This window comes from Lolium perenne, chromosome 2 (genome assembly GCF_019359855.2).
Source record: "Lolium perenne isolate Kyuss_39 chromosome 2, Kyuss_2.0, whole genome shotgun sequence".
Taxonomy (NCBI): domain Eukaryota; kingdom Viridiplantae; phylum Streptophyta; class Magnoliopsida; order Poales; family Poaceae; genus Lolium; species Lolium perenne.
In genome coordinates, this window is record NC_067245.2 from 232,965,144 (window position 1) to 232,977,678 (window position 12,535).

The 12,535-nt window shown below is 42.5% G+C and overlaps 1 protein-coding gene and 1 long non-coding RNA gene across 2 annotated transcripts; one reads left to right on the top strand and one right to left on the bottom strand.

The window, feature by feature from the left end:
- Nucleotides 1–4,454: 4,454 nt before the first annotated feature.
- Nucleotides 4,455–5,727, bottom strand: LOC139835755 (uncharacterized). Its single transcript, XM_071825618.1, has 2 exons — nucleotides 4,711–5,727; nucleotides 4,455–4,523 (listed from the first exon to the last, which is right to left on the bottom strand). The coding sequence occupies exons 1-2, from the start codon at nucleotides 5,725–5,727 to the stop codon at nucleotides 4,455–4,457; spliced, it is 1,086 nt and encodes a 361-aa protein (XP_071681719.1).
- Nucleotides 5,728–6,184: 457 nt separating this feature from the next.
- LOC127330508 (uncharacterized) lies at nucleotides 6,185–7,644 on the top strand. The gene is made up of 3 exons (XR_007869303.2): nucleotides 6,185–6,541; nucleotides 6,748–7,155; nucleotides 7,390–7,644. It is a non-coding gene; the product is annotated as an uncharacterized lncRNA (long non-coding RNA).
- The last annotated feature ends 4,891 nt before the right edge of the window (nucleotides 7,645–12,535 follow it).

The window sequence follows — 12,535 nt, forward strand, 5'->3', positions numbered from 1 at the left end:
GATTTTTCTCTTGATCTATCTCATATAGCTATTGTTGAGAAAACACCCTTTTGTGGTATGATACGTCTCCAACGTATCGATAATTTCTTATGTTCCATGCCACATTATTGATGTTATCTACATGTTTTATGCACACTTTATGTCATATTCGTGCATTTTCTGGAACTAACCTATTAACAAGATGCCGAAGTGCCGATTCTTTGTTTCTGCTGTTTTTGGTTTCAGAAATCCTAGTAACGAAATATTCTCGGAATTGGACGAAATCAACGCCCAGGGTCCTATTTTGCCACGAAGCTTCCAGAAGACCGAAGAGAAGACGAAGTGGGGCCATGAGGTGGCGATACCATAGGGCGGCGCAGCCCAAGCCCTGGCCGCGCCGACCTAGGGTGTGGGCCCCTCGTGCCGCCTCCTGACCTGCCCTTCCGCCTACTTAAAGCCTCCGTCGCGAAACCCCCAGTACCGAGAGCCACGATACGGAAAACCTTACTGAGACGCCGCCGCCTCCAATCCCATCTCGGGGGATTCAGGAGATTGCCTCCGGCACCCTGCCGGAGAGGGGATTCATCTCCCGGAGGACTCTACGCCGCCATGGTCGCCTCCGGAGTGATGTGTGAGTAGTCTACCCCTGGACTATGGGTCCATAGCAGTAGCTAGATGGTTGTCTTCTCCCCATTGTGCTTAATTGTCGGATCTTGTGAGCTGCCTAACATGATCAAGATCATCTATCTGTAATTCTATATGTTGCGTTTGTTGGGATCCGATGAATAGAGAATACTTGTTATGTTGATTATCAAAGTTATGTCTATGTGTTGTTTATGATCTTGCATGCTCTCCGTTATTAGTAGATGCTCTGGCCAAGTTGATGCTAGTAACTCCAAGAGGGAGTATTTATGCTCGATAGTGGGTTCATGTCTCCGTGAATCTGGAGGAGTGACAAGAACCACTAAGGTTACTGAGATGTCTTTGTTGCCACTAGGGATAAAACATTGGTGCTATGTTCAAGGATGTAGTCACTGATTACATTACGCGCAATACTTAATGCAATTGTCTGTTGTTAGCAACTTAATACTGGAGGGGGTTCGGATGATAACCTGAAGGTGGACTTTTTAGGCATAGATGCATGCTGGATAGCGGTCTATGTACTTTGTCGTAATGCCCAATTAAATCTCACAATACTCATCATAATATGTATGTGCATGGTCATGCCCTCTTTATTTGTCAATTGCCCAACTGTAATTTGTTCACCCAACATGCTGTTTATCTTATGGGAGAGACACCTCTAGTGAACTGTGGACCCCGGTCCAATTCTCTATACTGAAATACAATCTACCGCAATATCTTGTTCTACTGTTTTCTGCAAACAATCATCTTCCACACAATACGGTTAATCCTTTGTTACAGCAAGCCGGTGAGATTGACAACCTCACTGTTTCGTTGGGGCAAAGTACTTTGGTTGTGTTGTTCAGGTTCCACGTTGGCGCCGGAATCTCTGGTGTTGCGCCGCACTACATCCCGCCGCCATCAACCTTCAACGTGCTTCTTGGCTCCTACTGGTTAGATAAACCTTGGTTTCATACTGAGGGAAAACTTGCCGCTGTACGCATCACACCTTCCTCTTGGGGTTCCCAACGGACGCGTGTTGTACGCGTATCAAGCAGCTTTTTTCTGGCGCCGTTGCCGGGGAGATCAAGACACGCTGCAAGGGGAGTCTCCACTTCCCAATCTCTTTACTTTGTTTTTGTCTTGCTTAGTTTTATTTACTACTTTGTTTGCTGCACTAAATAAAAATACAAAAAAATTAGTTGCTAGTTTTACTTTATTTGCTATCTTGTTTACTATATCAAAAACACAAAAAAATTACTCCCTCCGACCCGAAAAACTGGGCGGACGGGTAATTTTACGAAAACGCCCCCGCACTTTTTCACCTGAAGAAATCAATTCCCCTCGTCTCATCCCGTTCCCCATTTCCCCGCCGCCCATTCCCCATTTCCCCGCCGCCGGCGCCAGGCCATCTCCGGTCGCCCACCACCTTCGCCGCGCGACCACAGTCGACCGGTGAGCTACCGCATCCTTCCCATGGCCTGGAAGCTTGGCTACGCAGCCCCTCCACAAACCCTAGCCGAGGCTCATCAAGGCCCCTGTTTTTCGATCCAATTTCGATTCTTTTCGACGGCGGCTGCACAAATCCTCGCCGGCGCCGTCGTCCAGCTCACCGGAGGAGGAGGGTCTGCCGGTCGCCGCGCTCGTGGCCGGCAGCTGCCCAGCGCAGCACCCGAGCCCAGCGCAGCGCCCGCGTCCGCCTCAGTCTGGCTTCCTGCGTGCTCCCGGTCGCTGCGGTCCCTCCCCGATGTTGGTTCTCCGTTCTCGCGCCTGCAGGAGCCCGCGTGAGCGTCCGCTCCTTCCTCTCCGCGCGAGTGCGCCTCCTCCACAACAGCCTGGGAGCTGCTGCTCCCTGTCCAATCCGTCGCCAAGGCCCGAGCCTGCCACGGAGGAGCCAGGGGAGTTCGCCTCGTCTGCCTCACGGGATTCATTCACCGGGCTTCCCTCAACAGGTGAGCACACGTCTTCTCCTCTTCCTCTGCTTCTTCTCCCAAGCAGATGCCGGATTAAAGCTTGAGTTGTGACATGTGATGACCTAGTTGACCACTGGTTAGTTGCCTAGCTAGCTCTAGTTGTTAGAGATACTAACAGGGCACATTTGTAATGTCATGGAACTTGGACATCACATCAGTGCAATTTGTTCGAGATATTAGTGGAAATGTTTCAGGGGCAGTTCATACTTCTGGCTGGACCTGCGGGTAGGCAGGGAAGGAGCTTGATGAATTCGTATTGTAGTTGTCTGACTGCGACATTGCGTTTCTACAGTTTAAACTTGCTTGTGAGCTTGATGGTGCATGCCATTTCTAAGCATTATATTTTTCCTGTTCGTGATTGCAAACATTTGTAGTCAGCACAATCCAGCAAACCATGACTTCAGCCCTCATATTTCTCCTTTCTTGTGCTTTTGCAGGCAAGGCAAATGGGTCCCTGGAAGCAGCTACACGGACTGCACTTGCTAGCTCCCAGACAAGGTGGTAATCGTAAGCCTAACATTCACATGGAGTACTAAAAACTTGTGGTTTCTTGGAGCATGCAACTGTTGATGTCCCTGATTCTTTATTCTTCCTATCCATCTTGTTAACCTTTTTGAAATTGAACTAAAAAAAGCTACCAAGGAAACCAGTGCTAACATATCAGAAAATACTTGCTGATTTTATGGCCACACAGTTTGAAAGTAGACGGTACATCCTGGCCTAACTGTGCAGTCAATTTGTCAGTTTGTGATTTTATGGCCACACAGTTTGAAAATGGTAACCACTCAATTTGTTTTTTATCATTCAACATTTTCTGAGAGCTTCTATAAATTTGAAAACACTGAAAATGGTAACCACTCAATGTACAGTACTCAATTGCTTCCAACCTTTTCTAATAAGCTGATGTCACTGCCGATTTATTTTTACATTCAGATATATGGACAATATGAGTAACTCTACCTGTTGGGTTTGCATCTGGCACTGTCTGATAAACTATGGATACATGATAAACTATGGATACCTATTTTCTATTGCTTGCTTGCTTGATACTACTCTGTGTGATAGTCCAGTACTAGTTGATACCTTGTAAGTATCATAGGTTGAAAGCTAGAAGAAGGCCTTCAAATAGCGCAACAATGTTGAACTGTATTTTCCTCAATGTTGAACAAATTGCTGTTTAGGATGCCATGGTGTTTGTTTTATGCCTTCCTTGGCCTCTTGTTTGCTCTAGTATCTTCTATTATCGGTTGTTTTCTTGTTTTGCTCACCTTCTTCTCCTCAGGCTTCTCTTGTATTATTGGTTGTTTTCCCTTCCGCTTCTCCTCCTCGGGCTTCTCTTCTTGTATTGCAACTTCAAATTCGCTTACTTGTCTTTCCCGGATGAGATCAAGTTTTTTCTGTAAATAGTAACAGGTAGAGTTACTCATATTGTCCATACTATCTTAAAACAGAAATTACAAGCAATAAGACATGGACATACAATCTTGACTCGTCGCTTTGGACGGACAATGCTTGATGAGTCCTCCAACCATGTGGCATATTCTTTTCCTGTGATAACTAGGTCATCATCCACAATTAATTGGGATCTTCCTTTTATCTTTGATGCTTTCTTTGCTTGTGTAGCCTTGATCTCTTCCTCCTTTAGTTGCATCTCATATTCCTCTATCAACTTTAAGGTTTCTTCATATAGTTCGCTATCAACCTCTAGTGTGTCAGGCAAGTTTCCCTCCTTTATCAGTCTGTCCTTGCCCATGTGAATTAGCTTGTATGTATTTCCACCCTGGTTTTTCATAATCTGCACAAGAACAGACTGCAAGGTGACATACACTTTGGCAAGTGTATTCACGTCATATGCATCGTAAGCTTGTTCTATTGATTCTATCAGTTCTTTGAGAGTATTAGGTGCACTCTCAAATGCCAAGGATTGGATTGAACTGAAGAAGCAGAGATCTAGAACATTCACATCCGGGGAGTTAGGAGGTTGAAAAGTCAACCTAATATCCAATCCTGAAGCTTTTACGGCGGCTTGAAAAATAGGATCATCAGGCGGAACATGTGTTCTTGCATTGTCCTGTTGTATCCATATGGTTCCCACGTCTCCATCGTCGGGCCATACTTCAACAATTGCTGGAATTACCTTCTCACAGAGGTATTCCCGCATCACGTCTCTAGTAACATTGAGATTCTTTAGCATCAAATCGCCTTTTGTCTGAAACTTTGAGTTGTACTTGGCCACATCCTCCATGACGAATGCCCAAATTCCGACCTTTCCGTCAAATGTCATGTTACCTTGTGCATCAAATCTTGGTCTTGCAACCAGAGTTAGGAACATCACCTTACTGATGTTGTTATGGTTACGGATAGTGCGAACTGGATCCGGTTCTTCTGGAGTTAGGTAATATGTTCGATTACGCTTTGTCATATCAAACCATTTTTCATCCATATGCATTATGTTCCCCATCATTTTGAAGATAAGCTTTGCATCTGTTATTGATGGTTCATCTATCATTGAGATGCAATATAGAAGTCTTTTGAGTCTGTTTTCCAAAGATAGATATGGCTTGAGACTATTAGTATGGCGCCTTAAATCGCCCCATGCCAACCGTCTTTGTAGTGTTGAGAAAGGGACACCAAGGGACCTTGCCAGCGCCCTTAGTGTACCCCTTTGGTTCAGTGGAACTTGAGGAACCCTTTCATCCAGATTAAGCTCTCTCCTCTTTCTTCCACACATCTTCCGATTATTGGAGAAATTAACCACTTCATTCCTGGCCTCTTGATCCATTGCCTTCTTCCATGTCTTCTCGACTAACCGAAGACTTATTCCCAAGAGTTGAGCCACATTTTCTTTATCTGCCTTCACAACAGGTCTATCTTTGCTTAAAGCTTTCAATGCAATATATGAGGCAAATTTGCTTCTCTCTGGCACATCCTTACGGCTCCGCTGCAAATTACGTTCTTCTTGTTCTTGTTCTTGTTCTGGATTCTGTTCTAGCTCCGCAGCTTGTTCTTGTTCTTGTTCGTCTGAAATGTGACCTGGCTGAGCAGCTTGTTCTTGTTCTTGTGGAGTATGTGGACTGAAGTTCAGATCCAGAACCCTCCCTACATCATCCTCCTCTTCTGGAGGAGTTGAGTTGATATCAATGAGTAGGACCATTTTCGCCTATTATGGACCAGCTGCAGAAAAGAAATCCATGTCATTACAATGTTCCATATTATAAGCATGACTGTAGCATACTACTGATGGTTATTATTGTGTAAGCTCATCTAATCTTCTTGTTCCACTTCAGGTCCGAGGAGGAGCAGTTAGTGGAGAAGCACACAAACATCGCCGCAACTGGTACGACAACTAATCTGATTGTTACCTTACTGTCCATTGCATGAACATCTGCGGTGTTCATCGAAACTAATGGCGCAGTATGACCATGACTATTCCTAGAGCATCGATAAATGCTTTACATACAGTGAGATTCTGGCATGATAATAATGATTCATGGCAGCTACCTAAACTAAGCATTACATGATTACATGGTCTGCAGGATTTTACACTAACTGTTACTTCCTTTGATGCAGATGGAAACTATATTGGAAACTTGCTTTAAGGGAAACTATATTGGAAACTTGCTTTAACTGTGGGGAGGAAGGTCATCAACACCCTCTTGCTGTTGTTGTCATCAAGGCGCCATTTTTCTTCTCTGTTTGCTGAAGTTACTATGTATTGGTTGATGATGACATGGTCACTGTGGTTCTTGTTGGTTGATGATGTACCTGTTCTTAGACTACTTTTTAACAGGCATGTTTGGTCCTTCTTCTTACATGACCATCCTGCTGTTTGTGCACTCCTTGCAGAACATCTCACTTTCAGTCAATGACCTGATGTCTGTGGTTTTCTGTGTGGTCAAGGCTGTAATGGAGGATACCCTATCAGTGCATGGCGCTACTTCCGTCGGAGTGGTGTTGTGACTGACGAGGTATATGTTACTCTTCTACTTGGTACCTCTTGAATGTTCTGATCCTCCAAGAATAACTTTTCTGTGTTACTACAATGATACTCCGAAGTTGTAATGAAATTCTGCAATGAAAACTGATCCTCGGAGTAGTTATTTGGTGTTAAAATATGCAATGAAAACTGGATATATCATCAGTTATTAATTCAAGTTGTAATGAAATTCTGCAGTTTGTGAAGGAAGTTTACAGTTGATATATCTCTAGCTCCGAGGAATTATCGCTCGGTGACTTGGGTATGTCCACTCAAGTTGTAATGAAATTCTGCAGTTTGTGAAGGAAGTTTACAGGTAAACAATTTTCCTCCATTTGTCTCTGAACATGGACCGTGAGCTTCAGTGCTAATCAGTTTTGTGGTGTCATCTTTTGCCTTGAGATGACCTTGGGAGAAGATCAGCCCGGAAGTTACCTGAGATGCATAAGAAGAGCCTGAGCACTGATCACGACTCGGTGATTCGTGAAGTTACCGAGTACCGGAACCAGAGCTATCCGCGCGGATCCCAGAGAGTGCTCCTTGCTCTCTCAGAAAGAAGATGACAGACAAGATGCAAAATGGAAATGACAGACAAGATGTGCAATGGTAAGCTTCCTGTAGCTTCTTCTCCTTCTGCCAGGTGCAACTTGTAATACTGTTGATACATGCCTAGTAAGGAAGGCTAGTAAGGAGTATTATGGATTGCTTATGGATTTTGGTGCCAAGTTACCCACCTGCTCCCACTGGCAATCTATTCCAGTGTATTTCTGATGTTTTGAGTTTTTTTAACACTGACAAGTTTTTACCTCAGCAAGGAAATGACACTGCTCCCAACTGCAGAAACATCTCCATTGCCATATGAGGAGTTGGACCTCGAGCTCGAGGGTGAGGAAAACTTGGGAACATGCATGACAGTTATCAACGAATTCAAGATATGAAGTCGTCAATCAGTACATGGGTTTATCACCCGGGACGACGACAGAGCCAGCGCAGGTTTGCAATAGCTACTGTACTACAAAAGCATCGATGGACGATGGTCGATCTGCACACGGCCGGTGAAACAGAAACATGGTGACGATCAGATCCGGCAAGCGTCCCCTCAATTTGCAGGTGCGTTCGCTTGCAAAGCACCTGCTGTTTGTTTTTTTTTAGATTAGGCTGTGCTCAGCAATGAAATGACAGACTGGTTGGCAGTCATGAATGTAGATTAGGCTGCGCATGACTTCTTGGTTCCAGGGTGCAGGTGGTGGGCTGGCCGCCGGTAGGCGCGTACAGGAAACCAGCGGGCGGTGGGCTATACGTCAAGGTGAGTATGGACGGCGCGTCGTACCTGTGCGCGGTCGCCGGGCAGCAGCGGCGCGCGGTCGCCGGGGAGCAGCGGCGCGCGGTCGCCGGGGAGCAGGTCGCCGGGGAGCAGCGGCGCAAAGGTCACCGGGGAGCAGGTCGCCGGGGAGCAGCGGTCGCCGGGGAACAGCGGTCGCCGGTCCGCCGGGGAGCAGCGGCGCGTGGCGCGGTCGCCAGATGCGAGGAACAGGACGGGAGGACCTGATTGCAAAAGTTTTTAAAATTCTAAGGGGTTTTCTGTAAAATCGAATTAAAACACCCGCCCGCCCAGTTTTTCGGGTCGGAGGGAGTAGTTACTTGCATTTACTTTATCTAGTTTGCTTTATTTACTGTTGCTAAAATGGCCAACCCTGAAAATACTATGTTTTGTGACTTCACAACCACAAATAATAATGATTTCTTATGCACACCTATTGCTCCACCTGCTACTACAGCAGAATTCTTTGAAATTAAACCTGCTTTACTGAATCTTGTTATGCGAGAGCAATTTTCTGGTGTTAGTTCTGATGATGCTGCTGCCCATCTTAATAATTTTGTTGAATTGTGTGAGATGCAAAAGTATAAAGATGTAGATGGTGACATTATAAAATTAAAATTGTTCCCTTTCTCATTAAGAGGAAGAGCTAAAGATTGGTTGCTATCTCTGCCGAAGAATAGTATTTATTCATGGGCTAAATGCAAGGATGCTTTTATTGGTAGATATTATCCCCCTGCTAAAATTATATCTTTGAGGAGTAGCATAATGAATTTTAAACAATTAGATAATGAACATGTTGCTCAAGCTTGGGAAAGAATGAAATCTCTGGTTAAAAATTGCCCAACCCATGGACTGACTACTTGGATGATCATCCAAACCTTTTATGCAGGACTAAATTTTTCTTCGCGGAATTTATTGGATTCAGCTGCTGGAGGTACCTTTATGTCCATCACTCTTGGTGAAGCAACAAAGCTCCTTGATAATATGATGATTAATTACTCTGAATGGCACACGGAAAGAGCTCCACAAGGTAAGAAGGTAAATTCTATCGAAGAAACCTCTTCCTTGAGTGATAAGATTGATACTATTATGTCTATGCTTATGAATGGTAGGCCTAATGTTAATTCTAATAATGTTCCGTTAGCATCATTGGTTGCTCAAAAAGAATATGTTGATGTGAATTTCATTAAAAATAACAATTACAATGATTCTAGGCCATATCCTGCTAATGGTAACTCTTATGGTAGATATGTTTCACCTAATGAAGAAAATATGCTAGAAATTGAAAGATCCACCAAGAGCTTTATGCAATCACAATATGAGCAAAATAAATTGTTTACTAAAACTATGAATGAGCAATCTACCTTGTTGAAGAATATAGGGAATCAACTTGAAAATCTGAATAGGGAGATCTCGGGGTTGCAAACTAAACTTGCTAATGCTGAAAACCAAATCTCATACATGTCTGCATCACAATCTTATTTAATTAATAAAATGGCTGCTAAACCTGAGGATATAGAAAATAAAATTACTACTACAGCAAATGCCATCCAAGTTAGAATTAATGAGAATATAAGATTGATGGCTGAACTGCGTGCTAGGTGGGATAGAGAAGAAAATGAAAAACTAGCTAAAGAGAAGAATGTAGCTAAAGTTTGGACTATTACCAAGACTAGTAATGCTAATGCTACACATGTTGCTGCACCTCCTACTATTAATAATAAAAGAATTGGTGTTAGCAATGTTTCCTCTTCTAATGCAAAGCGCGAGAAACTGCCCGAAACTGCTAAAACTGCTGAAACTGCCTGTGATAAAACTGCTGAAATTTTTTCCAACATTGGGGATGATGGTACCATTGCTTTAGATTATAATGGTTTGAATTTTGATGATTGCCACATCTCTGAAGTTATAAAGTTCTTGCAAAAACTTGCTAAAAGTCCTAATGCTAGTGCTATAAATTTGGCTTTCACGCAACATATTACAAATGCTCTCATAAAAGCTAGAGAAGAGAAACTAGAGCGCGAAGCCTCTATTCCTAGAAAGCTAAAGGATGGTTGGGAGCCCATCATTAAGATGAAGGTTAAAGATTTTGATTGTAATGCTTTATGTGATCTTGGTGCAAGTATTTCCGTTATGCCTAAGAAAATTTATAATATGCTTGACTTGCCACCGCTGAAAAATTGTTATTTGGATGTTAATCTTGCTGATCATTCTACAAAGAAACCTTTGGGGAAAGTTGATAATGTTCGCATTACCGTTAACAATAACCTTATCCCCGTTGATTTTGTTGTCTTGGATATTGAATGCAATGCATCTTGTCCCATCATATTGGGAAGACCTTTTCTTCGAACTGTTGGTGCTATCATTGATATGAAGGAAGGTAATATTAAATATCAATTTCCTCTCAAGAAAGGTATGGAACACTTCCCTAGAAACAGAATGAAGTTACCTTTTGATTCTATTATTAGAACAAATTATGATGTTGACACTTCGTCTCTTGATAATACTTGATACACACCTTCTGTGGCTAGCTGAAAGGCGTTAAAGAAAAGCGCTTATGGGAGACAACCCATGGTTTTTACTACAGTACTTTGTTTTTATTTTGTGTCTTGGAAGTTTTTTACTACTGTAGCAACCTCTCCTTATCTTAGTTTAGTGTTTTGTTGTGCCAAGTAAAGTCATTGATAGTAAAGTTCATACTAGATTTGGATTACTGCGCAGAAACAGATTTCTTTGCTGTCACGAATCTGGACTGTTTTGTCTGTAGGTAACTCAGAAAATTATGCCAATTTACGTGAGTGATCCTCAGATATGTACGCAACTTTCATTCAATTTGAGCATTTTCATTTGAGCAAGTCTGGTTCCTCGATAAAATTCGTCAATACGAACTGTTCTGTTTTGACAGATTCTGCCTTTTATTTCGCATTGCCTCTTTTGCTATGTTGGATGAATTTCTTTGATCCATTAATGTCCAGTAGCTTTATGCAATGTCCAGAAGTGTTAAGAATGATTGTGTCACCTCTGAACATGTTAATTTTTATTGTCGCTAACCCTCTAATGAGTTGTTCTAAGTTTGGTGTGGAGGAAGTTTTCAAGGATCAAGAGAGGAGTATGATGCAACATGATCAAGGAGAGTGAAAGCTCTAAGCTTGGGGATGCCCCGGTGGTTCACCCCTGCATATTCTAAGAAGACTCAAGCGTCTAAGCTTGGGGATGCCCAAGGCATCCCCTTCTTCATCGACAACATTATCAGGTTCCTCCCCTGAAACTATATTTTTATTCCGTCACATCTTATGTGCTTTACTTGGAGCGTCGGTTTGTTTTTGTTTTTGTTTTGTTTGAATAAAATGGATCCTAGCATTCACTTTGTGGGAGAGAGACACGCTCCGCTGTAGCATATGGACAAGTATGTCCTTAGTTTCTACTCATAGTATTCATGGCGAAGTTTCTTCTTCGTTAAATTGTTATATGGTTGGAATTGGAAAATGATACATGTAGTAATTGCTATAAATGTCTTGGGTAATGTGATACTTGGCAATTGTTGTGCTCATGTTTAAGCTCTTGCATCATATGCTTTGCACCCATTAATGAAGAAATACATAGAGCATGCTAAAATTTGGTTTGCATATTTGGTCTCTCTAAGGTCTAGATAATTTCTAGTATTGAGTTTGAACAACAAGGAAGACGGTGTAGAGTCTTATAATGTTTACAATATGTCTTTTATGTAAGTTTTGCTGCACCGGTTCATCCTTGTGTTTGTTTCAAATAAGCCTTGCTAGCCTAAACCTTGTATCGAGAGGGATTACCTCTCATGCATCCAAAATACTTGAGCCAACCACTATGCCATTTGTGTCCACCATACCTACCTACTACATGGTATTTTCCGCCATTCCAAAGTAAATTGCTTGAGTGCTACCTTTAAAATTCCATCATTCACCTTTGCAATATATAGCTCATGGGACAAATAGCTTAAAAACTATTGTGGTATTGAATATGTACTTATGCACTTTATCTCTTATTAAGTTGCTTGTTGTGCGATAACCATGTTCACTGGGGACGCCATCAACTACTCTTGTTGAATTTCATGTGAGTTGCTATGCATGTTCGTCTTGTCTGAAGTAAGAGATATCTACCACCTTATGGTTAAGCATGCATATTGTTAGAGAAGAACATTGGGCCGCTAACCAAAGCCATGATCCATGGTGGAAGTTTCAGTTTTGGACATATATCCTCAATCTCATATGAGAAAATTATTAATTGTTGTTACATGCTTATGCATAAAAGAGGAGTCCATTATCTGTTGTCTATGTTGTCCCGGTATGGATGTCTAAGTTGAGAATAATCAATAGCGAGAAATCCAATGCGAGCTTTCTCCTTAGACCTTTGTACAGGCGGCATAGAGGTACCCCTTTGTGACACTTGGTTAAAACATGTGCATTGTGATGATCCGGTAGTCCAAGCTAATTAGGACAAGGTGCGGGCACTATTAGTATACTATGCATGAGGCTTGCAACTTGTAAGATATAATTTACATGATACATATGCTTTATTACTACCGTTGACAAAATTGTTTCATGTTTTCAAAATCAAAGCTCTAGCACAAATATAGCAATAGATGTTTTTCCTCTATGGAGGACCATTCTTTTACTTTCATTGTTGAGTCAG